The sequence below is a fragment of the Gorilla gorilla genome, chromosome 1, assembly GCF_029281585.2.
Source record: "Gorilla gorilla gorilla isolate KB3781 chromosome 1, NHGRI_mGorGor1-v2.1_pri, whole genome shotgun sequence".
Lineage (NCBI taxonomy): Eukaryota > Metazoa > Chordata > Mammalia > Primates > Hominidae > Gorilla > Gorilla gorilla.
The window spans coordinates 231,440,782-231,467,820 of NC_073224.2; the positions used below are offsets into that span (position 1 = coordinate 231,440,782).

Here is a 27,039-nt window from a genome sequence, read left to right on the forward strand (position 1 = left end):
ATGTCCCTTCCCACCCCAGCCCCCCGGGACCCGAGAGCCGTGCAGGGCCGAGCCTCGTGCCCCGAGGCACGCCGAGCCAAGTCACCCCTGCAGCCCGCGGCGCCGGAACTTGGGGGCGCAGTGAGTGGGGGCAGGGCGCCGGGCCGGCGGGCGGTGGCCATGGCTGGGTGCCGGTTCCTGGCTTTAGAAGTCCTTTCGCATCTTGTTGAATCCGGGGCTGCATTGGCCCTCCGAGCTCTCCAGACTGGCAACGTCGCAGAGACAACAGGTCCAGACCCGGGACAGACCCCACACCCGCGTCCAGGACATGGGTTTCTTCCCTCTTCCAGGCGAGAGGCCCTCGGACTGGGCGTCGCGGCGAGCCCCCCGTGGTTTCTGTTTGCTTTTTTACCGTCCCCCGTCCCCCCCGCCCACCCTGTCCCGGCCCCACCCGGGCCTTGGTCCCACCGCGAAGGGGCGAGGAGTCCCCGGAAGGGTCGCGATGGCCGGGGAGTCCGGGACCTCGGCTCTGGGTAGGCGCGCCCCGCGACCCAGCGGCGGCGTGGGCGAGGGGCGCTGCGCAAACTACGCGCTCTCGCTGGGGAAACGCCAGCCCAGGCGGGCGGCGGCGGTGAAGGGGATGAGGACCAGGACCCCGTGCCCGGCGGGACTGGCCCCGCACCCCACGCCGCCCCCCTGCGGTGCGCACCGCATCTGCGCCCTAGGCCGAGGCCAGGCTCGGACCCCTCCCCCGCACCGACGTGATTCGGATCGCGCGGTGCTGGCGCCGCCTTCATGCGCCCTGCCTGGCCCCCACCTGGTCCTCTTTCCTTTTCAGGTGGAGGAGATACCGCTGTCCCGTCGGTCTGGGGACAGCCCAGCTCCCCGGATCCCGGGCTGGAGAGACGCGTCGCGGCCCCGGGGCCTGGTGGCACGAGCAGGAAGGAGGACCCGGCGGCGGGCTCTGCCTGGGCTTGCCTGGGCTTGTTCCGAGCCGGGCTGCTTCTCGATGACCACGCAGATCGGGGGCATTTGGAGATTTTGCGGGAGCCCTGCAGCCAAGCTCCGGGGCAGGAGAGGCCTGGAAGCCTGCACTACCTGCTCGCCCCGTCCCAGCGTGCACCCAGGTAAACGCTTGTGTTTCTCAGTCCGTGCGAAAGTTTGCAAAGAAGGAGGCGGGAACTAGACCAACAACTTTAATAATCATAGTCATAATAATGAAAACCCTGTTCAATTGTGTAGCCTCCGTGAGGGGAAGAATTTCCAAGAAGCAACAAAATGTTCTTTGATTTCATAATCTCTGGGGAGAAAGGATTCCTTTTTTGGGGTTTTGCTCGGCTAGTTCTTTCTTCCCTCCTCTATCTCCAGCGTGGGGCGAGGAAGGCTGACTGGTCCATGGGTGGCAAATGGGGACCCTGGCTCTCTTGCGCTGCTGGCCACGGTGATATTGCAGCAAATGCTCAACCTCCCCAGTTCTTCTCCTCACCTTGAAAGTGGAGGCATTGATACTAGCCACCCATGGTTGCAAAAAACTCGCATGAAAGGGAAAGGAAAAGTGCTTCGGTCACTAAAGTAGCGTTGTCTAAGAGGTCAAGGCTTTGGAAGACTTTTGCTCTAGAAGAGGGGAACGGGAGAGGGGTTTTCAGCCAACCTGGCCCCGAGGTGAACGCGCGCGCCCCCTGCTGGCTGGAGCTCTGTCCAGCCTGGGAGCCGCCAGTCGGGAAGGAGACTGAGGGGAGGTGGTCCTTGGAGTTCCTTGCTCCTGGCCTGGAGCAGCAGGTGCCAGTGCTCCTGAGGCCCCCTCTCTCAGGTTACGTGGATGGGGCCTGTAGCACAGACAGGGCACATGCTTCAGCGCCTCCCTGTTTCTGCGTCAGGTGGGGGATATGAGCTAGGCTCTGCAGAAGGTTCCAGAGCCTGGGCCTTCCTGTTGCATCCACACTAGGCTCCTGGAGCCCAGAGGTGGCTGGGATCTCTGCCTACATGCATGTGAAACTCTAGCAGATACCAAGTCATGTTAAGGGGGCTAAACGGCCCACTGCAGTTATGTTAGCCAGTTCTGCCTCTGCCCAGTTCTGAGATATCTTTGGGACAAATGGCCACTCCTCTGAGCCCCTGTGTCTTCCTGCATGAGCCACAAATGCTGTGTAGTCATGGCTGAGGAAGAGGGGAGGTACCTGTGCTTGCAAACATTCCCCTTGAAGGACTATCCAGGAGCAGAGGGAGCAGCTGGGGGCAGCATCAGTTGGTACCTGAGCCCATTGGCACCTACTGCCACATGGGGTAGTGGCCTGTCTCCTGAGCTTCCCCAAGCTGGCCAAAACTGGCCAGGACTGCCCTGCTCTCCCCTCCCAATCCAGCTTTCTCTTGGGCCTCCAGGATCCCTTGGCTAGCTGGCGTGGTGGCCGTGAGGACTGCACTTTTGCACCCCACCCCTGCCCTTGGCACACATCGCAAATCAATAATGCTAAACCTGGACAGGCCCCCAGGTCTTTCTGATCATAGCATCCATGCAGTGCTTCCCATTGATTGTGTCACCCAATTGCCACCCCAGCCCTACACCTGCCCTTGTAACTGGTCCCTGGGCTGGGGGGTGTAGGAGGACGCAAGGATGAACAAGATGCTGCCCTTGGTTATAGGATACACTACCTCCAGCTAGAGGTTATCAGATCTGTGCATAAGAAAATAACTAGGCGGGACTCATTCATTCATGCGACAAATATTTACAGAGTCCTTGCTATACGCAATGAGTCATTGAGGAGAAACCTACAGAAGGATGAGGGGGACGGCTTTTCAGGCAGAAGGGTTAGTAAGTGCAAAGGCCCTGTGTTTGGTGCATTGGAGAAATTGTAAGAAAGCCGGTGAGACTGAAGATCAACTCGTGATACTTGGTAATGAATATCACATGAAAACAAGGAAGTTTTCTTGTCTAGCCCTGAAATTTGCCTTGGTTGGCAGATCCTTCCTTCCCAGAGAGCACACATCAGTACTGCAGCTACAGCTGTCTGTCTGACATACTTGTAAGAACGAACTGTTTAGTGCAGGCTCTGGGAGGCAGTGCCATGAGGGTCACTGACATACATGGTGCCAATCATTTTTCTCCATTCGTAGGGCACCTCAGGACCCCACTGGGGCCCCAGTGTTCCAGTAAGGATATGGGTTTTGAGTTAAGGACCCGCCTTCCAGCTCCGTCTCTGTCACTAGCTGTGCTAATTTGGAAATAGGACTTCCTTTCCTGGCTTTGGTTCCTCATCTATAAAAATTGCCCTTATGTTAGGACCTACTTGGTAGACACATGAGATAAAATAATTCGAGAATGTGCATAAACCAGGGAGCAGGATGCTGTGGCAACTATTAGGTAGCATCAGGGATAAAGCACTTTGCTTTCATGGATATTTTATGTGTTCACTAAATCAGAACTTTCCTCTATGCTGATGTAGTCTAGTGAGGTCTGGGGAGTTTCTTGTTTGATTTTTGCATTGCAAATATTCCTCTCTTCCCCTCCCTAAAAAACCACTGCTTTTTTTTTTTTTTTTTTTTGAGACAGAGTCTCACTCTGTCACCCAGGCTGGAGTGCAGTGGCACAACCGTAGCTCACTGGAACCTGGAACTCCTGAGCTCAAGCGATCCTCCCGCCTCAGCATCCTGAGTAGCTAGCACTACAGGCATATGTCACCATGCCCAGCTAATTTTTAAATTTTCTGTTGAGATGGGATCTTACCATGTTTCCCAGGTTGGTCTCAACCTCCTGGGCTCAAGTGATCCTCCCACCCCAGCCTCCCAAAGTGCTGGGATTACAGGTGTGAGCCACCTCGCCCAGCCTACATTTTTTTTTCATTAACTAGTATTGCAAATATTTAAATGGAGTAAAATGCTTTGAGTTGATGCCAAAAGGAAAAATAAGGGTCTATAAGGGGATCCATTCTGACTGAAGCATGACACGGTTTGAGTACGCCCTCTCCCGTGTCCCTGGCTGTGGGTTACCACGCCTGGGGCAGGCAGTGGCACCTAGGGAAGGCTTGGCAGAAGCTCCTGCCTCTCACGCTCACAGACCTTTTGACCCACCAGGCTTACCCCAGGGCCCCGCTCTGACCTCCGTGGCACCAGGTGACTCTTACTCTGCACTGTCATTTGGGGCCCTCAGCCATCCCACCTCACCCCACACAGTCCCAGCAGCTCCTGCCCGATTCCCATGCCTCCTCTGGACAGAGAGCTCACACTCCTCTTGCCAGATCAGTAACTCCTTATGAGGAAGATGGTTTCCATACTCAGTAGATGGCACAGTTGGGGCAGCAAGGGAGGGTCCGCCAGAGGAGACAGAGCTGGCCTGACAGTGGTGGGGGTTGGGGGTGTCTGTTGACTTGTTGAACCAAATTGATTCCTAATCCTGGCATTAAACATCCTGCGAGGCTGTCACCTCATCTCAAACCAGATTAGTTAAAACGGACTTGAACTGAAAGTGGGTAAGACTACTGTCGCTGTCACCCCCTGTTACTCTGCAATCCACCACCAGTGAGGGGTGAAGCGAGTTTAAAATCCTGGGCCACATGGTCGACCACTGATCAGTCCTCGTCCATGATCACCACAAGGAGAGTGGTGGTGAACTGGCTTCCCAAACCCCGAAGCAAATAGAAAGACCTCACCTTCAGGGCTGGGTGCGGTGGCTCACACCTGTAATCCCAGCACTTTGGGGTGCTGAGGTGGGCGGATCACTTGAGGCCAGGAGTTCGAGACCAGCCTGGACAACATGGTGAAACCCCTGTCTCTATTAAAAATACAAAAATTAGCTGGGCGTCATGGTGCGCGCCTATAATCCCAGCTACTTGGGAGGCTGAGGCAGAAGAATTGCTTGAACCCGGAAGGCAGAGGTTGCAGTGAGCCGAGATCATGCCACTGCTGCACTCCAGCCTGAGTGACCGAGCGAGACTGTGTCTCAAAGAAAAACACAAAAAGAAATCCCTCACCTCCAGCCTGAAAGACAGAAAAATAGTTCTTGATAATTTGCTGAGAAAAAAAAATTGTTGAATTTATCACAACCTGGCCACCACCCAGCCACCCCCTGCCCTGGACACCCAGCCTCATAGTGCTGGGTGGGAGGTAGAGAGACCCTGCTGGCATTGGAGGACAGCTGCGATGGTCTTTTAGGGAGAAGGTGAGACAGGCCCAAAGTAATACAGTCGAGCTTCTTTACCTGGGGGTTCCACATCAGCTGATTCAGCCAGCCTAGGGTCCAAAATGTTCGAAAAAGCAAAAATAAATAATAATACAACAATAAAAAATAATATAAAAGGGCCGGCTGTGGTGGCTCATGCCTGTAATCCCAGCACCTATGGAGGCCAAGACTGGAGGATTGCTTGAGCTCCGGAGTTGGAGTCCAGTCTGGGCAACATAGCAAGACCCCTGTCTAATAAAAAAATAATAATACAAATTAAAAAACCATGCGGTATAACAACTATTCACATGGCATTTACATGGTATTAGATATTATAAGTAATCTAGAAATGATTTAAAGTGTGTGGAAAGGTCAGGAGCAGTGGCTCACGCCTGTAATCCCAGAACTTTGAGAGGCCAAGGTGGGTGGATCACCTGAGGTCAGGAGTTCGAGACCAGCCTGGCCAACATGGTGAAACCCCGTCTCTACTAAAAATGCAAAGATCAGCCAGGTGTGGTGGCAGGTGCCTGTAATCCCAGATAATCGGGAGGCTGAGGCGGTAGAATCGCTTGAACCTGGGAGGCGGAGGTTGCAGTGGCTGAGATCGCGCCATTGCACTCCAGCCTGGGCGACAAGAGCAAAACTCCATCTCAAAATAAATAAATATGGTGGTGCGTGCCTGTAATCCCAGCTACTCGGGAAGCTGAGGCAGGAGAATTGCTTGAACCCCGTAGGTAGAGGTTGCAGTGAACTGAGATTGCACCACTGGAAGTGACAGAGTAAGATGTATGTGGAGGATGTGTGTAGTTATATACAAATACCACACGATTGTATAAAAGATGCTTGAGCATCCTCAGATTTTGGTATTCACAGGGATCCTGGGACCAATCCCCCAGGACATTGAGAGACAACTATATTTCAGACCAGGTATAATTCTCGTTCGGTCTCTTCCCTTTTGGTCTCAGGCATAATACTTTGCCCGCTGCCCCACAGCTCTGAGCCTAAACTGTGGGGCCTGGTAACTCTGCAGAATGCCTCAACTTTGACACCTAACAAGGACTGTCCTATCCCTTCAAATGCTGTTGAACCCTAAAATACTTCAAAACTTCCGTTCCCTTAGACCCACTTATAAGCCACATTATTCCACACTGAATTTTTTAAAAAACAGCAAACACTTCCCTGCCTCTCATTCTCTCCCCTTCATAAAGAATCACACCTTCTCCAAATGCTGCCAGATTCGCATGCTTTGATGGCACACACAGCACGCATTATGTCCATTTAAGTGAATTCTTTCCAGTTAAGCCCAATTACCATACGAAAGGCTCACACTTGTGCTTGTCCTTAAATGTGTGTCAAATTAACTTTGTTGGAGGTTGTTTTTAAGGCAGTGGAGAAATATAAAGAACAGTTTCTGGGAGTTAGTTGGTACTTGGTTTTTTTTTTTTTTTTTTTTTTTTTTGAGACAGGGTCTCCCTCTGTTGCCCAGGCCGGAGTGCCGTGGTGCGATCTCGGCTCACTGCAGCCTTGACCTCCCCAGGCTCAAGTGATCCTCCCACCTCAGCCTTCCAAGTAGCTGGGACTTTACATGTGCACCACACCCAACTAATTTTTTAAATTTTTCGTAGGGGCAGTGTCTCATTATGTTGCCCAGGCTGGTCTTCATTTTACCCCTTCATTATCTCAGTGGTGCATGACCAGAATATAACACCTCTCAATCCATTTTCTTTTTTTTTAATAAGAAAAAAATAATAATAATTTTAGGCCGGGCGCTGTGGCTTACATCTCTAATCCCAGAACTTTGGGAGGCCAAGGCGGGTGGATCACTTGAGGTCAGGAGTTCCAGACCAGCCTGGGCAACATGGTGAAACCCTGTCTCTATTAAAAATATAAAAATTAGCCAGGCACGGTGGTGTGCATCTGTGATCCCAGCTACTCAGTGGGCTGAGGTAGGAGAATCACTTGAACCCAGGAGGCAGGGGTTGCAGTGAACCGAGACCACACCACTGCACTCCAGCCTGGGTGAAAGAGTGAGACTTCATCTCAAAAAAAAAAAAAAAAAAAAAAAAAAAATTTTAAAGGTGGTATCTCACTCTGTCACCCAGGCTAGTCTCAAATTCCTGGCCTCAAGCAGTCCTCCCGCCTCAGCTCAACCTGTTTTCTTATCCTAAAATAAATCATTCCTGTCCTGCCTACCTCCCAGAGTCTCTAGGAGGATCACACAAGATGGGTCCTTATTCCCAAATCCTCCCTGATACACCTCATGTTCAAAGCTCTGTCCTCCAGGTACAATAGCTAGACAGCTCATTGCCACCCTGATGGTCTTTACAGTCTGGTCAGGACAACAGAAGGTAAATAACTAATGCACAAATAGCCAACATTGACTGAATACTCGCAGTATGCTCAGCCCTTACTGTAAAGTGCTAAGCAGTTTACAAATATTACCTTATTTCATCCCTATACCAGTCCTCTGAGGTGGCTGCTGTTGTTCCCCTGTTTACACATAGGAAACTGAGGCTTAGAGGGGTTATGTTGATGGGCACATGTGTGATCATGGTAGAGCCTGGCTTGAACATGTGTAGTATGACCCAGTGTCTGTGGACATGATCGTGGTGCTTCTGTCAAGGTGCAGGGTGACAGGCACGAGAACCATAAACCGCACACTTGTCTGGGACTGTTGTCATGGCCACATCTTCATTATCATCATCAGATTAGCTTTCTATTGCTGCGTAACAGAGGACTACATAGTAGCTTAGGAAACACACATTTATTATCGCACAGTTTCTGTGGGTCAGGAGTCTGGGCACAGTTTAGCTGGGTCCTGTGTAAGGCTGCCATTAAGGTCTAAGCCAGGGCTGGGGTCTCATCTGGTGACTCAGCTGGGGAAAGATCCTCTTCCAAGCTCACTCAGGTTGTTGGTGGAATTTATCTCGTTGCGGTTGGACGACTGGAGTCCTTGGCTTCTTGCTGGCTGTTGATTGGCACTGCTCTCAGCTCCTAGAGTCCGCCCGCAGGCCTTTGCCTTGTGGCCCCCTCCCTAGGCTCTCCCACAGCATGGCAGCTTGTTTCTTTAAAGCCAGTGAGGGAGAGTGTCTTCAGCACAGACCTGCTAGCAGGAGAGGGAATCTTATATAACGTAGCGCAATCCTTGAGTGACACTCTGCCATCCATGCCATATTCTGTTGGCTAGAAGCCAGTTACAGGTCTTGCCCATACTAAAGGAGAGGGTCACACAAAGGCATGAACACCATGAGGCAGTGGCCATAGGGGCCACCTTATCATTTGTCGCCCACAATTTCTAACTTCATTTGTGCTTGTCCTTAAATATGTGTCAAATGAACTTTGTTAGAAATTGTATGTAAGTCAGTGGAGAAATAGAAAAAACATTGGGAGTCACAGTGTTCCTGATGGTTTCTTGTCATGTCAACAACTTACAGGAACATTTAGAATGCCAGCAGCGTGTCTGACATGTTTTTTATTCTCTCCTGGATTCCATGGACCTGCCCTCTGGGGAGTTAATACAGTCAGGGTTGCTTCTATGGTTAAATCATCCCCAGGAGTTTACAGAAGAGGAACTGAGCCACGGGATCTTGAGACAGAGCAACAAGGGAAGAGAGAGCCCAGTGTTGAATTTAGGCATTTGGTAAAAACTTTAAAATTCATCCACTTATTTATTGATTCCTCAGTTCATCTGTGCATGTGTTCATATATCCAGCACATTTCAGTGACTTCCTTCTGTATGGTGTGTTCAGTACTGTGCTGGTGTTGACACAAACGTGGCTGTGTCCCCACCTTGTCCAGGGCAGAGTTAACAGATAGGAGAGGTGGGACACCTCTGCCTGGGACACTGTGGGTGGCTTCATTCCCTTTGGGCATGGGGACCATCCTGGAGTCCACTGCAGGCACAAGCAGGCAAAGGGAACAGCAGGTAGGAGTGCAGAGGTTCTGAGGGCAGGTGTGGGGCAACCCCATGGGGCTCAGTCATGCCTCAGGGCAGGTAGGGGGCCAGAAGCAGTGGCCACTGCACCCTGCCTCCCCACTTCACTAGGAAAATGGGAGGGAGCGGGATGTCACCCCTTGAGGTGGTTTGTCTTTGGGGCACAAGATACCTCTGAACAGGAGCCTCAACACCAGGCAGATGGGTTCCTGGGAAACCTTGAGTGTTTTATTTTTATTTTATTTTATTTTATTTTGAGACAGAGTCTCATTGCGACTCCCAGGCTGGAGTGCAATGGCATGATCTCAGCTCGCTGCAACCTCCACTTCCCAGGTTCAAGCGATTCTCCTGCCTCAGCCTTCCAAGTGGCTGGGATTACAGGTGCATGCCACCACGCCTGGCTAATTTTTGTATTTTTAGTAGAAACGAGGTTTCACCATGTTGGCCAGGCTGGTCTTGAACTCGTGACCTCAAGTGACCCACCTGCCTTAGTCTCCCAAAATGTTGGGATTACAGGCGTGAGCCACCGCACCCAGCGAGTGTTTTAGACAGCTAAAGATTCATCCTGGCTGGGTGCAGTGCCTCATGCCTGTAATCCCAGCACTTTGGGAGGCCTAAGGAGGGAGGATTGCTTGAGCCCAGGAGTTCGAGACCAGCCTGGGCAACACGGCGAAACACTGTCTCTACAAAAAAAATCAAAAAAGATGAGGCAGGAGGATTATTTGAGCCCTGGAGGTTGAGGCTGCAGTGAGCCATGACTGTGCCACTGCACTCCCTCCTGGGTGACAGAGCGAGACCCTGTCTCAGAAAAGAAAAAAAAAAAAAATTCCTCCCTGTACTGGCACTTTTCAATTGTTTCGTTTTTGGTTGCAAGTCTTTCTAGAATATAATTCATGCTTCCCCCTTCTTAAAACAGAATAAACACAATTTTACCTTTTCTTGCTAAGCTTACTGGTCACTGTGAACACGCATTGCTGTGTCTGTGTGGAGCCACCTCCTGGAGGCCCTGGCCTCAGGTGGCAGGGCTTTTTTAAGTGTCACGAGTGTGGTTTATAGAATTTCCATTTATTCTCTTGTTCTCTTTCTCTCACTTGTCTTTCCTTGTTCTTGCCGGTGAATCTGATTTCAGCAAACCTTTCCCTCCCTTCCAAGTTGCTGCTTCTAAATTACTGTGGGGTCAGGAACCCTCATTCCTGTTTAGGTTAAGATTTTGAAATAAGACCATCTTGGATGATCTGGGTGAGCCCTAAGACAGGTGTCCTTAGAAACAGAGGCAGAAGGAAATTTAAGACAGTCAGAAGAGGAGAAAACACAGACACACAGAGAAGGCCACTGAAAGACCGAGGCAGAGACTGGAGTGATGCAGCCACCAGCCCAGGAATGCTGGGACAGCCACCAAAGGTAAAAAGAGACAAGGGAGGCTTCTTCAGGCCGGATATGGTGGGTCGTGCCTGTAATCCCAGCACTTTGGGAGGCCGAGGCAGGTGGATCATCTGAGGTCAGGAGTTCGAGACCAGCCTGGCCAACATGGTGAAACCCCATCTCTACTAAAAATGCAAAAATTAGCCAGGCGTGGTGGTGTGCACCTGTAATCCCAGCTACTCGGAAGGCTGAGGCAGAATTGCTTGAACCTGGGAGGCGGAGATTGCACTGAGCCAAGATCATGCCACTGCACTCCAGCCTGGGCGACAGAGTGAGACTCTGTGGAAAAAAAAAAAAAAAATGAGTTCATACAGTGGAGTTCAAGGGCAAGCTGGGCCTCACCCCAGTGTCAGAATGAGGGGCCAGAGGTCATTTGGAAACAAAGCATTGCTTTGATTCATCACTTTCCTTTAGCTTAGCTTTAGTTGTGCTATTTACTTGATATTGAATTTCAGCTGTGAAGTTGGGAGTGGAGAGAGTGTTTATCCAAGGAGAGTATTGATTAACAGAATATGAGATATTAACAGAACACCATGCTGAGGGTAACAGTATGTTCTGAGGAGGGACAGGAACTTGAGCGCAGGAGTTTGAGCTGCTCAGATACTTTCTTTTTTTAAGACAGGGTCTTGCTTTGTTGCTCAGGCTGGAGTGCAATGGGGTGATCATGGCTTACTGTAGCCTTGACTTCCCAGACTCAAGCTGTCCTCCCACTTTAGCCTCCCAAGTAGCTGGGACTATAGGCATGTGCCACCATGCCTGGCTAATTTTTTTTTTTTTTTTTTTTGTAGAGATGGGTTTCGCCATGTTGCCCAGGCTGGTCTTGAACTCCTGGGCTCAAGCGATCCACTCACCTCAGCCTCTCAACGTGCTGTGATTACAGGCATGAGCCACCAAAGTGCTGTGATTACAGGCATAAGCCACCGTGCCCAGCCCAGAGGCTGCTTTCGTACCCTGTCTCTCTGTAACAACCCCATTGCAGTTGTGAATGAGCTTATTCATGACTCCAGGAGTATAATAATTTCCTGTGGCTGCTGGATGGCTTAAATTATTCTCTCACAGTTCTGGAGGCCAGAAATCTGAAATCCAGCAGGGCCCTACTCCCACTGGAGGCTCTAGGGAAGAAGCCTCCCTTGTCTCTTTTTAGCTTTGGTGACTGTCTCTGCATTCCTGGGCTGGTGGCTGCATCACTCCAGTCTCTGCCTCTGTCTTTCAGTGGCCTTCTCTGTGTGTCTGTGTCTTCTCCTCTTCTGACTGTCTTAAATTTCCTTCTGCCTCTGTTTCTAAGGACACCTGTCTTAGGGCTCACGCAGATCATCCAAGATGGTCTCATCTCATAATCTTAATCAGCTCCGCAAAGACCCACATGCTCTGGTTGCAGGGATTTGACGTGGCTATCTCTCCAGGGTGTTTTTCAGCCCACTACAATGAGCGACGCAGTAAAAGAATGAAGAACAGTGCCTGACGCGTAGTGGGGCCGCTGTTGATATTGCTATTGCTGCTGTTTTTGGATTACTTCTCATCCTTTCATTCATTCACTGGTTATCCAGGTATTGGCCCTGGCTCCCCATCATGCTAGGTGCCAAGGGGGATTAAGTGAAGTGAGGCACCCTGACCCACGAGGGGATGATGCCCCATGTTTCTGGATATCTGAGGTCCCACAGTACAGTGGACTGTCCTGGCTGAGCCTACAAACCTGCCACACTTATGGTATTGTGACTTTGGGGCGTGGCATTCCTAGTTGCAAGCAGCCAACTTGCCAAATAACCTTGTGAAAAGCCCAAATCATTGTCAACTTATGAATTAGGTGTACTTGGCCGGGCACGGTGGCTCACGCCTGTAATCTCAGCACTTTGGGAGGCCGAGGTGGGTGGATCACCTGAGGTCAGGAGTTCGAGACCAGCCTGACCAACATGGTGAAATCCCGTCTCTACTAAAAATACAAAAAATTAGCCACGCGTGGTGGCGGGTGCCTGTAATCCCAGCTACTCGGGAGGCTGAGGCAGGAGAATCACTTGAACCCAGGAGTGGAGATTGCTGTGAGCTGAGATCGTGCCACTGCACTCCAGCCTGGGTGACAGAGCAAGTCTCAGTTTTAAAAAAAAATTAGGTGTACTCAAAGATGGTCTGAAATGGAAGTGTGACTCCCTGCAGTTACAGTTTTGTTTTTTTATAATTTTTTTGAGACGGAGTCTCACACTGTCACCTGGGCTGGAGTGCAATGGCATGATATCGACTCACTGCAACCTCCACTTCCCAGGTTCAAGCGATTCTCCTGCCTCAACCTCCTGAGTAGCTGGGACTGCAGGTGTCTGCCACCACACCTGGCTAATTTTTTGTATTTTTAGTAGAGACAGGGTTTCACTATATTGGCCAAGCTGGTCTGGAATGCCTGACCTCATGATCCGCCCTCCTTGGCCTCCCAAAGTGCTGGGATTACAGGTGTGAGCCACCGCACCCAGCCCAGTTACAGGTTTTTTTTTCTTTTTTTTTTTTTTGAGATGGAGTCTTGCTCTGTCGCCCAGGCTGGGGTGCAGTGGCGTGATCTCGGCTCACTGCAACCTCTGCCTCCTGGGTTCATGCCATTCTCCTGCCATAGCCTCCTAAGTAGCTGGGACTACAGGCACCCACCACCACACCCGGCTAATTTTTTGTATTTTTAGTGGAGATGGGGTTTCACCGTGTTAGCTAGGATGGTCTCGATCTCTTGACCTTGTGATCCACCTGCCTTGGCCTCCCAAAGTGCTGGGATTACAGTCATGAGCCACAGCGCTCGGCCCCAGTTACAGTTTTTAAAGCACTTTCCCATCTGCTGCCTCACCTGTGTTTTCTGGGCTGACAACAGACTAAACACCTGAGGCTCAGCCTGATCATTAAACTCTTGAAGGATTGGAACATGCGGTCCGCTGACAGTGCAGGCTGGCTGGCAGCGCTGCCTGTCTTTTTTTGCCCACTCCTCCTCCTGTGGTTTCTCAACAGACCTTTACTGGCACTCACTATGTCCTGTCTGCTGGGCTAGGTGCTGGGAGTAGGAACAGGAAGCTGACACTCAGTCTGGTGAGAGGGAGGTACAAGCGAGTTGGCCACCATGATGCAGGGAGATGTGTGATGCTTGGGGTGGGCACTGGGAGCCCACAGCTGAGTGAGGGGGGTTGTAGGGCGCTTAACCGAGGCCTGAAGGATGAGTAAGAGTTGCTTGTGAAGCTAGAAGGGTGGGGCCTCAAGGCAGAGAGGCTGGCCCCAGAAGGCCTGGGGGGCATAGAGCCAGCATCTGAGTGAGGAGGGCCCTGGTCTGTGAGCTCAGGGACACCTCCCCTTATGCTGCCTGCCTCCACCCAATCTCCTTCAGTGAGCTGGTTTGTGGCTGAAATTCAGCCATTAGAGCTTCATTCTTTTGGCTTAAGCCAGATAGAAAATGTATTCCAGTCCTGGCACCGTGGCTCACGCCTATAATCCCAGCACTTTGGGAGGCCGAGGTGGGTGGATCACCTGAGGTCAGGAGTTTAAGACCAGCCTGGCCAACATGGGGAATCCCCGTCTCTGCAAAAATACAAAAATTAGCCCGGGTGTGGTGGTGCACACCTGTAATCCCAGCTACTTGGGAGGCTGAAGCAGGAGAATCACTTGAACCCGGGAGGCAGAGGTTGCAGTGAGCCGAGATCACGTCATTGCACTCCAGCCTGGGCAACAGAGCGAGCCTCCGTCTCAAAAAAAAAAAAAAAAGAAAAGAAGAGAAAATGTATTCCATACTCAAATGCAGAATCCACTGAAGATGAGTCTCCTGCGGCAACAACCCCTTCCACATCAGGGCATCTGGCATTCACCCAAGGGTAGGTTTTGCCATGAACCAGGGGTCAGGCAAGGGCCGAAGATGCCGAGTACTTGTAGATGTGGTTGGAAAGCAAATCATCTCTATATGGGGACAGGAAGAGAGAGGACAGCGCTTGGTGGTCCACACATGTTCCTTGGGCCAGCCGTGGGCTATCCCCCCACATTCAGACACTGGGTCCTGACACTCTTTATAAAAACACTCTGTGTTGAGTCCCTTCCCTGTGGATGGAAGAAAGTAGGTTTTCTCCAGGAACGCATGGCCCAGTGTGGTGAACTTGTATCTGCTTGGCTCCTGTGTCTCTTCCACTGCCTGCTCCCTTGCATCCCAGATCACTGGTTCACCCCCAGGTCTGGCAGCCTTTACAGAGTACCAGGACCCCGGATGGGGGCTACAGGGAACTGTGCTTCTCCCATGTGACCCAGAGAGGCAGCAAAGGGACTTCTCCATCTAGCCCACTGGAAACATTGCTTTTATTTGCCTTTGCACCATATATTCTTTTTTTAATTTTTTTTTTATTTTTTAGAGACAGGGTTTTACCATGTTGCCCCGGCTGGTTTCGAACTCCTGGGCTCAAGCGATCTGCCGGCCTTGGCCTCCCAAAGTTCTGGGATTACAGGTATGAGCCACTGTGCTCAGCCCTGCACCATATATTCTTGAACTAAAGACACACACACACATGCACGCACACACACACACACACACACTTTAGATTATTTTGAATATTATCAACCTATCCATTTTCCTTGACATTTTTCAATGTATACTATGTCCTCAAAATATGATGTTATGCCCACATTGCATTTATTTTATTTTATTTTTAGAGACAGGGTCTTGCTCTGTTGCTCAGGCTGGAGTACAGTGGTGTGATCATAGCCTACTGCAGCCTCAAACTCCTGCGTTCAAGCAATCCTCCCTCCTCAGCCTCTTGAGTAACTGGGACTACAGGTGCACACCTGGATGATTTTAAAATATTTTTTTAGAGATGGCCTCTCCCTGTGTTGCCCAAGCTGGTCTCAAACTCCTGGGCTCAAGAGATCCTCCCACCTCAGCTTCCCAAAGCATTAGGATTACAGGTGTGAGCCACCGTGCCTGGTCTGAATTTCTTGCTTTACATGTTAGCTGGGAAGTAGATGCCCTTAAGAATGGTGGAGCATATGAGCTGTCCCTCTAGGTCAGTCCCATGGCCACCCAGCTCCAGCCCTGTCTCTAGGTGTGTGAATCCCTTTTGCATGACAGAGAGCCTGGGGAGGTGGAAGGTCTTGGTGACACCTTGTGAGTTATTCACACTGGCTGGGGGTGACAGAGCCAGAGGTGGGAGCACAGAGCTCTCACAGCAGAGAGGAGTAAGGAGTTGAAGCTGCAGAAACAATGCTGAGGCCTGAGGTGGAGGAACAGTTGTAAATGGAAAATTAGATGGCAGTTCTGCAGGTTGGAAAGTGGGTGATAAAGTGGGCGTGCAGGCACCATTCCAGGAGGCTGTGCCTTGTGTGCATTGAGAGCAGGTCAGGTGGCCAGGAGGCTCCAAGCTTAAAGCTGCCAGGTGAGCCAAGCATTTTTTTTCTTTTTTTTGAGACAGAGTCTCCTTCTGTCACCCAGGCTGGAGTGCAGTAGCGCGATCTTGGCTCGCTGCAACTTCTGCCTCCCAGGTTCAAGTGATTCTCCTGCCTCAGCCTCCTGAATAGCTGGGATTACAGGCGCGCGTCACACGCCCGGCTAATTTTTGTATTTTTAGTAGGAATGGGGTTTCACCATGTTGGTCAGGCTGGTCAGGCTGGTCTCGAACTCCTAACCTCGTGATCTGCCTGCCTTGTCCTCCCAAAGTGCTGGGATTACAGGGTGAGCCACTGCGCCTGGCCTTTCTTTCTTTTTTCTTTTTCTTTTTCTTTTTTTGAGACAGTCTCACTCTGTCACCCAGGCTGGAGTGCAGTGGTGCCATCTCGGCTCACTGCAACTTCCACCTCTGGGGTTCATGCGATGCTCCTGCCTCAGCCTACCGAATAGCTGAGATTACAGGTGTGTGCCACCACGCCTGGCTAATTTTTGTATTTTTGGAGACACGAGTTTCACCATGTTGGCCAGGCTGGTCTTGAACTGCTGACCTCAGGTGATCCCACCTGCCTTGGCCTCCCAAAGTGCTAGGATGACAGGCATGAGCCACCACGCCCGGCCTGGGCCAAGCATTTTTGCAGTGACTTTCCTCCTCGTCAGCAGCCTCAGAGGCAGGCACTGGATCCAGAACCTCATCTTGATCCTAACAGCCTCTGTGTGCCAGCTGCAATGGCATCCAAGCTACAGGGAAGCAGTTTCTATTTTCGCATTGGAGTCAGCGGCTCCTGCCTGCCTGGTAGGTCGCATCCTCCCATTCTTTGCTCAAACTTCAAAAGGGCCTTCCAGGATCCGCCTTCCCAGGGTACATTGAAGAGCTGGTGTTTCCCCACATCCACCCTCTCTCCCGAGGAAAGGCCTTGGTCTGAGGGGAACGGCAGTGGCAGGGGCCACCTACTCAGGGGGAGTGCAGGCAGGAGGTCTACGGGTGTCAGATGGGCAGCCTCCCTGCTGCAGGGGCTCCCAGCTGGAGCGTGGACTTGTTTCTCTCATTTCCTGAGGTTTGCTGGAGACAGGCGTTTGCTTAGCGCCGGGAGCTGTCTCCTGTGGTCTCTGTCCTTTAACTTATTCAGAGTCTCACTTGGCGTCGGTTTTCCAGGGTCTGGTGACCAGGATGAATGACGCATGGAGTTGCAACCCAGACTGCAGTTCAGGAGTTTCCCAAGCAGGCGAGGCTCTGTTTCCCAAGAAAGGGGGTGTGGATACGAGATATTCTGCCCTTATTCTTATTTTTTCCTAATGTTCTTTTAGATTTATAAAATAAGTAATAATACTCATAAAAACTCAAACAGGCCAGACGCGGTGGCTCATGCTTGTAATCCCAGCACTTTGGGAGGCTGAGGCTGGAGAAACACTTGAGCCCAGAGGTTTGAGACCAGCTTGAACAACATAGTAAGACCCTGTCTCTAAAAGAATTGTTTTAAACATAAGCCGGGTTGCCAGGTGCAGTGGCTGACGTCTGTAATCCCAGCACTTTGGGAGGCCGAGATGGGCAGATCACCTGAGGTTAGGAGTTCGAGACTAGCCTGGTCAACATAGTGAAACCCCGTCTCTACTAAAAATACAAAAAATTAGCCAGGTGTGGTGGCGCACACCTGTAATCCCAGCTACTTGGGAGGCTGAGGCAGGAGAATTGCTTGAATCCGGGAGGCAGAGGTTGCAGTGAGCCGAGATCACACCACGGCACTCCAGCCTGAAGGACAGGGTGAGACTCCGTCTCAAAAAAAAAAAAGAAAAAGATTAGCTGGGTGTGGAATGGTGGTGCACAGCTGTGGTTCCAGCTACTAGAGAAGCTGAGGGGGTAAGATGGATGGCTGGAGCCGGGGAGGTCGAGGCTCTGGTGAGCTATGATCATGCCACTGTGCTGCAGCTTAGCGGGTGACAAAGCCAGACCCTGTCTCTGAAAAAAAAAAAAAAAAAAAAAAAAAAAAGTCAAGCAATTCATATGTAGATGCAGTTAATGAGCTGGGCCTATTTCTGTCCTGCTTCTTCCCCAAGTCCTCAAACACGTCCCATATCAGCCTTGGGCATGTGTCCTTCCGGTTCACCCACTTCTTGGAGATGCTTTCTGTTGACTATTTGCTGAACTCTGTGGCCGCCCAGAAAATACTCCAGGGAGTGTGACGTGCGTCTATTTCCGGAGCCTCATTTCAGCAGGACTGGTGCCTGGTCAGGGTCTAGACCCTCCACCTCAGGGCCTGCCGTGGAGCAGCCAGAACCCTGGCTTCCCCCAGGTCCCCTAGACAGGCTGCTGTCACCTCTGCCCAGCTCTGGACTCTGGGGGCTCCCCAGATGAATGCACGGCTCCCTCTCCCCCAGGCCCTCATCGGGGACAGGTGGCCTCTGCATGTTCCACTGGTCTGGCAGGTCAAGAACTCAGATTGTTTTAACAGTGGGTGAGGCTTTTATGTATTCAGGTGAGACAACGAATGTGAAAGCTCATTGTCACCTGTAAAGCACCTACCAGTCTGCTGTGACGATGACGGGATGATGAGAACTGTCATCGCTCCTTCTCATTCCTGTGGCTTTACTGTGGGACCTTGAGAGCCAGAGCAGCAGAGGGGAGGTTCTGAGGGTCTAGAAGCCTCGGCAAGGGGCTGTTGCAGCCAGGGGCAGTCAGGCAGGGTCACCCATGCAGGGGCAGCCAAGTGGCTTGCCCAAGCTGGGGTCTGTGCCCAGAGGACCCTCCAAAGATGCTGACCCCGTGAAGCCTGGCATCACCCAGGGAGGAGCTGTCACCACCATGGCCCTCTGGGCTACTAAAAACAACCATTTACCCAGGACTTGCAAGGAAGAGAGAGAGAGTTCTCGGTGGATGAGAACAGTTTTTCAGTGGCAGTGCTACAGACATTTGGGGCCAGATGATTTTTTGTGGTGGGGGCTGCCCTGTGCACTGTAGGATGTTTAGCGGCATTCCTGGCTTCTACCCACTAGAAGCCAGGAGCACTCCCTACCCTTCAATTGTGATAATCAAAAACGTCTGGGTTGTTTTCTTCTTTTTTTTTTGAGACAGAGTCTTGCTCTGTCACCCAGGCTGGAGTGCAGTGATGCGATCTCGGCTCACTGCAACCTCTGCCTCCCAGGTTCAAGTGATTCTCCTGCTTCAGCCTCCCAAGTAGTTGGGATTACAGGTGTGTGCCACCATGCCCAGTTAAGTTTTGCATTTTTAGTGGAGATAGGGTCTTGTCATGTTGGCCAGGCTGGTCTCGAACTCCTGACCTCAAGTGATCTGCCCGCCTCGGCCTCCCAAAGTGCTGGGGTTACAGGCATGAGCCACCACACCCGGCCCCAAAAATGTCTTTAGATATTGCCAAATGTCCCCTGGGTGACAAAATCATCCCCCAAACTGCTGGATTAGAGGCTTTGGAAATGGATTTTCTGTGACCACTGCTTCACCATTGTAAGCTGCCTCTCACTTGGGTGCAGTTTTCTTTGTTCCCTTTCCAAAAAGCTGACCTCATCGGGCCCATTTGTTTGTTTCGTTGACTCACCCAGTCTAACCACAAGCAGCCTTCCTCCTCTGGGGGATCCCAAATGACTTATCATGGGACTTTGTATGTAAATTTCAAAGATTATTTTCTACTAAATCAGAGGCAGAAATCCTCAACTTCTTTTTTAGCAGCCTTGGTAAATACTTCCTTAAAGTGTTTAAGGGGCGTGCCGCACTCCTGCTGGTAGTCTGATTGTGAACACCTTTGCTGTTCAGTTCCCTGAAATTGCCAAATATTTCCCTCTCCTTTGGGTCTCAGCCCAGTGACTAGCGGATGATCTAAGGGCCAGGGCGGTCTGAGTTGGCTAGTGCACCGGGGATTTTCTTAAGGCCTTTGACCCAGGGACTGGTGTGGGAGGAAGGCAAAGGCCTGGTTGTTTATGAGCAAGGAGGAGTCAGGTCCGAGGATGGAGCCCTTCGGGGTCACTGCCCTGGGCCCTGCCCCTCTCCTGCACATCAGGCCCCCTGGACAAGGCCCGTGTGTTTGCAGGACCCTCTTGGGGCAGCAGAACAAGTGCTGGCTTTGAGAGAGAGCCTTACTTTTTTTTTTTTTTTTTTTTTTTTTTAGTAGAGACGGGGTTTCTCCATGTTGGTCAGGCCAGTCTTGAACTCCTCACCTCAGGTGATCTGCCCTCCTCGGCCTCCCAAAGTGCTGGGATTACAGGCGTGAGCGACCGCGCCCGGCCAGGGCTTCACTTTCAAGCTCAGTGCTGCTCTGAGGGGTGGACACAGCCCTGACGTCAGTAGCTGAAGACCTGCCTGGCCACACTCAGCAGCAGTTAGCCTTCTCCTCCCGCGCCCCGTGAACAAGGCTGTACCCTGGGAGGTTGGGCTGTGTCTGAATTCCATCACAGGTCCTCTCCTGGGCCTTGCCCTGCTTTGTTGCCTCCTTAGGAGGATGTGTTCTGGTTTCCTAGGAAGGGCTTTATATCTTAACATCCACCCTGCATTCAAAACCCAAGTTATCAAGACCACAGGGCACCACAACCCTCCTCTTGGCCTTGCTGTTTCTATTCTTCAGTGACTCCCAGAGGTTTGGCTTGATTGGCAGCTTAGAAGCACATGATTGAACTTGAGCAGTGGTTGAAACTCAGAGTCAGATGCCTGACCCGCCCCAATCCCAGGCACAGAATCTGTGACCTCACACCCAGGCTGTGCTGTGTACTCAGTTGTTCAGTATTGACTTGAGCTTGATGGGCATCAGGGGCCAGGGAGTGAAAGGGAAGAGAAGCCAAATCTGGCTGCAAAGGGATCTCAGTCCTGGATGGCAGGAAAATAGTGGCCTTGCCGCTAGACCTGATGCCACCTGCCCCTCCAGCTGTACCCCCTCAACACCTTGGGTAATACCTCAAGCCCCACGTCCTCTTCCAAGCCAGATAGGACCCCAAGTGCTGGGTGATCCTTATTGAAGGGTAGGGACAGGAGGGACCCGTGGGATTGTGTGTGCTCAGAGCGGAGTTCAGGGGCACCTGGGGGCAAACTGTCTCTTTGCTCCCAGGGCTGTCCTCCGTGCCTTTACCTGTGCTGGGCCCTGGCAGAGCTCTGAGTCTTCCGGATTCCAGCGTCCATAGTAGCTAGTCTGTCCACTGCTGGAGGAAAGACGCTTTCCCAAAATAGCCCAGGGGGAAAGAGCAGCCCTGGAATTTGACCCTGACGATCACCGTGACGGGGCTGCTGGCCCCACCTGGCCTGACCTCCACGACATCACGGAAGGACTGTTGGTTAGTTGTGGGGGCCAGGATTTTTCCTCTGTCCCCCTCCCCTCTTCTTCTTCCCTTTCTTCTATCTTTCTGCCAGCTTCAGGTTTGAAATTCCGGTGACACCGAGGGAGATGCTCCAGTGCCTGTCCAGCTGGGGGGCAGGTCACATGGTGGGAGCAGAGAGGGGAGGGCACTTGTGCGCCTGCACCTCTTGGCAGGTGAATGCACACCTATAGAGGGGCCTGGGTGCTGGCAGCGAGCCCCGCTCCCTGCGGCTGTGCCAGGCCCAGAGGCGGCAGCGAGCCCAACAGGTCAGACAGGTGGAGCCAGGCTGGGGAAGCTGCAGGACCAGAGCTGACATCCGAGCAATCCAAGGTCCTTCTTTGGCCCACAGAGCAGGTAACCCACCCTTTTCTTTCTTTTTTTCTTTCTTTCTTTTTTTTTTTTTTTCTGGTTTAATTCACTGACAACTTTAGGGAACATTTACAACCCGAGAAAAAGGCCATTGAGATTGGGGGGAAATCGCGAATTTGTTTGGAGAGGAATTTGTGGTGTTTTGTGTGGAGGAAATTTGGCCTCGGCATTAGAAAAGCATTTCTAATTTTCAGGTCTTTGATTCTGAAAGCAGATTTCTTATGGAGCCTGGGTGCTGGCTGGCAAATTGGGGAGGCAAAGCCCAGAAGCCGTGAGGGTTTTCCTGTGACTGCTCATGGAGCACCGTGGGAGGCTGTAGTTCGGTGGCCTGTTTGCCTCCGTAAGGAGGGGTTGGGGCAGAGACAGGGTGGTCGGGGGACTGCTCCGCGACAGGACTTGGCTGTATGGGGGAAGCTCTCCCAGTTCCTACTCAGAGAAACACGTGGAGGGCTGGACTCCCTCCAAAATTCAAATTTATGCTACAGTCCCTTACGGGCTGGATTTTACTTGGAGATTGTTTGGAGTTTTGAAATCACCTCTCCTGGTAAGAAGACTCGGTCTCCTGCGTTCTTGCCCCCTCTGTATCTTGGCCAGTGATGGTTCCCTTAGACAAATTGATGGGGGATTTCTGGCCTGAGGACAGGAAGAAAAGGAGCCCAGGTCTGTTTCAGTGAAGAACAAGCCCAGGACACCCCACCTGAAACTAGGACTAGTTTTGCCCAGTTTGACATCGTTGAAAACGCATTTGCCCTCTTCCTTGAACCAGGCTGTGCCTTCTTCTATCTGTTCCCCTGCCATGGAACATCACCCAAACACTTTACTGGGAAGGGGAGGGGTAAGAGCAGATACAATGCTTGTCTGAAACCCCCGTTGCATGGCATTCTTTGCAGGGACAGGACAGGGGAGCAGTTTTTGCTGTTACCGAACCCTTTGTGACAGAGATGCTGTTTGTTAAGTGATTTGCTTTTTTACAAAAAAAAATTCCAAGGTAATTGATGATGACACAGTTGCTTAGACTATGGAATATACCAGTTAGGATTCCTTCAGCTGCAAGTAAGAGAAAACCTTACTTAAAATGACTTAATCAGAACAGTAAACATTTTTTAAGGCTAGGTGCAGTGGATCACGCCCATAATCCTAACACTTTGGGAGGCTGAAGCAGGAGGATCCCTTGAGCCCAGGAGTTCGAGACCAGCCTGGGCAAACAGGCAGATGTGGGGTATCTCTACAAACGAACCAAACCAAACCAAAACAGAAAAACTAGCCAGGTGTGGTGGCATGCACCTGTGGTCCCAGCTACTCAGGAGGCTGAGGTGGGAGAATCGCTTGACCCCAGGAGGTGGAGGCTGCGGTGAGCTGGGATTGTGCCACTGCACTCCAACCTAGGCAAAAGAGCAACGCACTGTCTCAAAAATAAAAAAAGTAATAAACCAAGTAGTCCAGAGGTAGGGCAGCTTCAGGACAGGTGACATCCAGGCGCTCAGTAATGTCAAGGACTTTGGTTCCCTCCGTATCTCTGCTCTGCTGCCCTCACCCCACTGGCTTCATCGCCTGCCAGTTCCTCTCCCATTGGGCTCCTCCCGGGGTCTCATCATGAGTGAGGAAGCCTTTCCCAAAGCCCGTGCTGACTTTCTCACACACCTCATTGGCCAGAACTGGGTCTTGTGCTCAGCCCCAAACCAATCAGTGGCGAAGGAAGGGATGACCTCGAGGACTTCATGAGGCACGTGGCCAGGGCAGGAGGGTGGGTTGCCCAAACCAAATCAGGGTCTATGAGCAGGGAGAAGAGGGGGTGTGGATTTGGGACAGGAAACCAACAGCATGTGCTACATCCAAAAATTTAAATTTACTCAGATTTTAAACTGATTTGGGGTAAAACAATAACCCTTACTCCTCAAATATATATATATGTATGTGTGTGTATATATATGTGTGTGTGTGTGTGTGTATATGTGTGTGTGTATGTGTGTGTGTGTGTGTATATATATATATATATATATTTTTTTTTTTTTTTTTAAGAAATTCTCACCAGGCACAGTGGCTCATGCCTGTAATCCCAGCACTTTGGGAGGCCAAGGTGGACAGATCACCTGAGGTCAGGAGTTCAAGACCAGCCTGGCCAACATGGTGAAACCCCGTCTCTACTAAAAATACAAAATTAGCCGAGTGTGGTGGCAGCCGCCTGTAATCCCAGCTACTTGGGAGGCTGAGGTAGGAGAATTGCTTGAATCCAGGAAGCAGAGGTTGCAGTAAGCCGAGACTGTGCCATTGCACTCCAGCCTGGGCAACAAGAGTGAAACTCCATCTCAAAACAAAAAAGAGATTCTCAATGCAGTGGTAATTTCCGACAATCCTAGCATCTACTCTTCACCTTTCACTGCCCAGGGAGACCCCTCTTCCCAGTAAGCAGCTGGGCTGCTAGTTTTTAGGTGTTTGAGCCTTTTTGCTTGTTCTTCTTTTTTTTTTTTTTACATGAACCTGCTGCCTCCCAGAGTTGGCTGCTTAAGGTTCCATCCATAAGAACCAGAAAAAGGGAAAAACAGAGTCTTAAATATTAAGAGGTATAAGATGAATGAGTCTCTCGCTCTGCAAATGGCAAAGGCAACAGGCTTTTGGCTGGTGGCCCCAAAGAGCCAGCAAGGCTCTCTGCCATTTACCCAGGGTTGCTACGGGAATCAGCAGAGGGACAGCATTCTAACACATCATCAATAGGGCAACTAGCAACCTGCTGCAGTTTTCTCCTGTCTCCTGGGGACACGAGGGTGGTAGTCCCCTGCCCCCCACCCCCCACAGCTGGTGAAAGCTTGTTCCAGTAGCCACGGACCTGTCAGTCATTTTTGAGGGTCAAAACTTCCAAATCCATCTTTTTGACCTCATCCGCAAGACAGCCACTCTCCTCTCTGCCATGGCTCCAACCTGGACAGAATTAGCTGCAGATCTGGATGGAGTCTCTGAAGCCCCTCTTAGCCACCAGCTTCTTCCAGGCCAGGCCAGAATTTCTTTTTTGTTGTTATTGTTTTTCTTTGAGACAGAGTCTTGCTCTTGTCACCCAGGCTGGAGAGCAGTGGCATGATCTCAGCTCACTGCAACCTCTGCCTCCCGGGTTCAAGCTATTCTCCTGCCTCAGCCTCCTGAGTAACTGGGATTACAGGCATGCACCACCACTCCCAGCAAATTTTTTGTATTTTTGGTAGAGACGGTGTTTCACCATGTTGGCCAGGCTGGTCTCAAACTCCTGACCTCAGGTGATCCGCCCACCTCGGCCCCCCAAAGTGCTGGGATTACAGGCGTGAGCCACCACACCTGGCCCAGGCCAGGGTTTCAAGAGGAGATGACACAGTGGCAGAAAAATTCCTTCAAGGGGACTCTGAGCTGGTGTTAAACATCCGCAGCTTCCTCTCAAAGCCTGGGACGCTGGCTCCTCCCCAGCACTGTCCTCCCTCCACCAGGACGGGCCCTTCACTAGTACTTGTGGTTTAGAGGGGATTCGAGGAAACAATTGAACTGCCCTGCAGAGGGAGAGAGGAGGGCTTTGGTCTCTGGAGATGTTTTTATTTTTTATTTATTTTATTTTATTTATTTATTTTTTTGAGATGGAGTTTCGGCTCTCGTTGCCCAGGCTGGAGTACAATCGTGTGATCTTGACTCACTGCAACCTCTGCCTCCCGGGTTCAAATGATTCTCCCGCCTCAGCCTCCTGAATAGCTGGGATTACAGGCATGTGCCACTACACCCAGCTAATTTTTTTTGTATTTTTTAGTAGACAGGGTTTCACCATGTTGGCCAGGCTGGTCTTGAACTCCTGACCTCAGGTGATCTGCCCACCTCGGCCTCCCAAAGTGCAGGGATTACAGGTGTGAACCACCGTGCCCAGCCTATTTATTTTTTTTAGAGACAAGGTCTCGCTCTATCACCCAGGCTGGAGTGCAGTGGTGTGATCACGGCTCACTGCAGCCTCCGCCTCCCAGGCTCAGGTGATCCTCCTGCCTCACAGGCGTGCACCACCATGCCCAGCTCACTTATTGATTTTTTTGTAGAGATAGCACCTTGCAATGTTGCCCAGACAGGTCTTGAACTCGTGTCCTCAAGCAGTCCTCCCTCCTCAGCCCCTCAAAGTGTTGGGGATTATATGCGTGAGCCACCACACCAGGCCAGGATATACTTCTAAATGAAAAGCTACCGGCCCAGCCTTAGCCGATTTCGGTCATGAAAGTGGTTTTCTTTCTGAATCCATCACCTGTGGCCCCTACTTTAGCTGTGTTGGCCTTTAACCTGTTAGAGGACATTAAAGCAATCTCTTTGCTCTCATATAGTCATATTGTGTTTGGATCAGAGGGACGTCTGAGGTTTCATCTGCTTATGCAGACGGTGCCAGCTAAGCCGTGCCTTTTGGTTCCAGGTGACCTCCAAAGCAGGCCTCTCCAACACATAAAGATCGTTGGGACATAGTCACGTATGAAGGGTCTGCCACGTGTCCGCTGTGCATTAGGTGCTGTTGGGGAAATGGGAGCAGAGGATGAGGTCATGACCCCACACACCCGCAACCTGATGTTTGCTGTCATGGTGGAAGCATGCCCGTGGTGGGGGTAAGGGTATGGGGCTTCGTTTTGTTTGGTTTGGTTTTCAGTATATTTACCAGTCCCCGCCACCAGGCTTCTAGAACAGTTCTGGCAAGAGATCCCTCCACCTCTAAACATGCTGTGTCTTCCCATTGCTCCTAAAACAAAGGCGGGTTCTTCGTGGAGGCCTGCGAGGTCGCCCACTTCTGCCTCACTTGTCCCCGCCTTCTTGGTTGCTTCAACACTGTGGCCTCCTTGGCAACTTCAGCCACCACACTCCCCTCCCAGGCTGCTGGTCCTCCGTCCCCAAGCCCTACTTCACCCACCCTGATGCCCATGGTGTGGTGTGTTCCCTGTTACCCTTCCCTGATCTCATTGATGAGGCCACGGGGACGACATCCCAGACTACCTTCTCCTCTGGAAGAGAAGCTAGGGGTCTTTCCTCCCTAGCACTGCTCCCCATTGTAATTTTGCCCAGCTGTGATTTCTTGCCTGTGTCTGCTCCACGGACATTAGATTCTCTAAGGCCCAGGACACCTGTCTGTCCCCCCGCCATGACTGGTGAACACCCAGCACGGTGTCCACAGGTCAGAGGCTCTCGGTGGCTGTGTGTTGGATGTGGAGGGGACCGTCATGCTTCTGGGAGATGTGCTGTGGGGCTGAGGAGGTTTCCTGAGTGAATTTTCACATCCCAGTGATGGTGAGAGCTCCTGTGTTTCTGGGAATCATACCATCCGAGAGCATCATTACCAGAATCAGCATTTTCTTTTCTTCTTCTTCTTCTTCTTTTTTTTTTTGGGACAGAGTCTTCCTCTGTTACCCAGTCTGGAGTGCAGTGACACCATCTCGGCTCACTGTAACCTCCGCCTTATGGGTTCAAACAATCCTCCCGCCTCAGCCTCCCAAGTAGTTGGGATTACAGGCACCTGCCACCATGCCCGGCTAGTTTTTGTGT

At 51.3% G+C, this 27,039-nt stretch overlaps 1 protein-coding gene across 3 annotated transcripts in view; it reads left to right on the top strand.

Annotated features, from left to right (window-relative positions):
• The window catches only part of LOC129532827 (collagen alpha-2(I) chain), a 44,166-nt gene continuing 17,127 nt past the window's right edge, over window positions 1-27,039 (top strand). For 2 of the 3 annotated variants that reach the window (XM_055384064.2, XM_055384061.2), the window contains exon 1: window positions 3-1,106. In XM_055384064.2, coding sequence (XP_055240039.2) covers window positions 308-1,106 — 799 coding nt within the window. In that variant the 5' untranslated portion in view covers window positions 3-307. Of the gene's footprint in view, window positions 1,107-27,039 lie in introns of all 3 variants that reach the window. The other variant, XM_063702991.1, reaches the window with a different exon arrangement.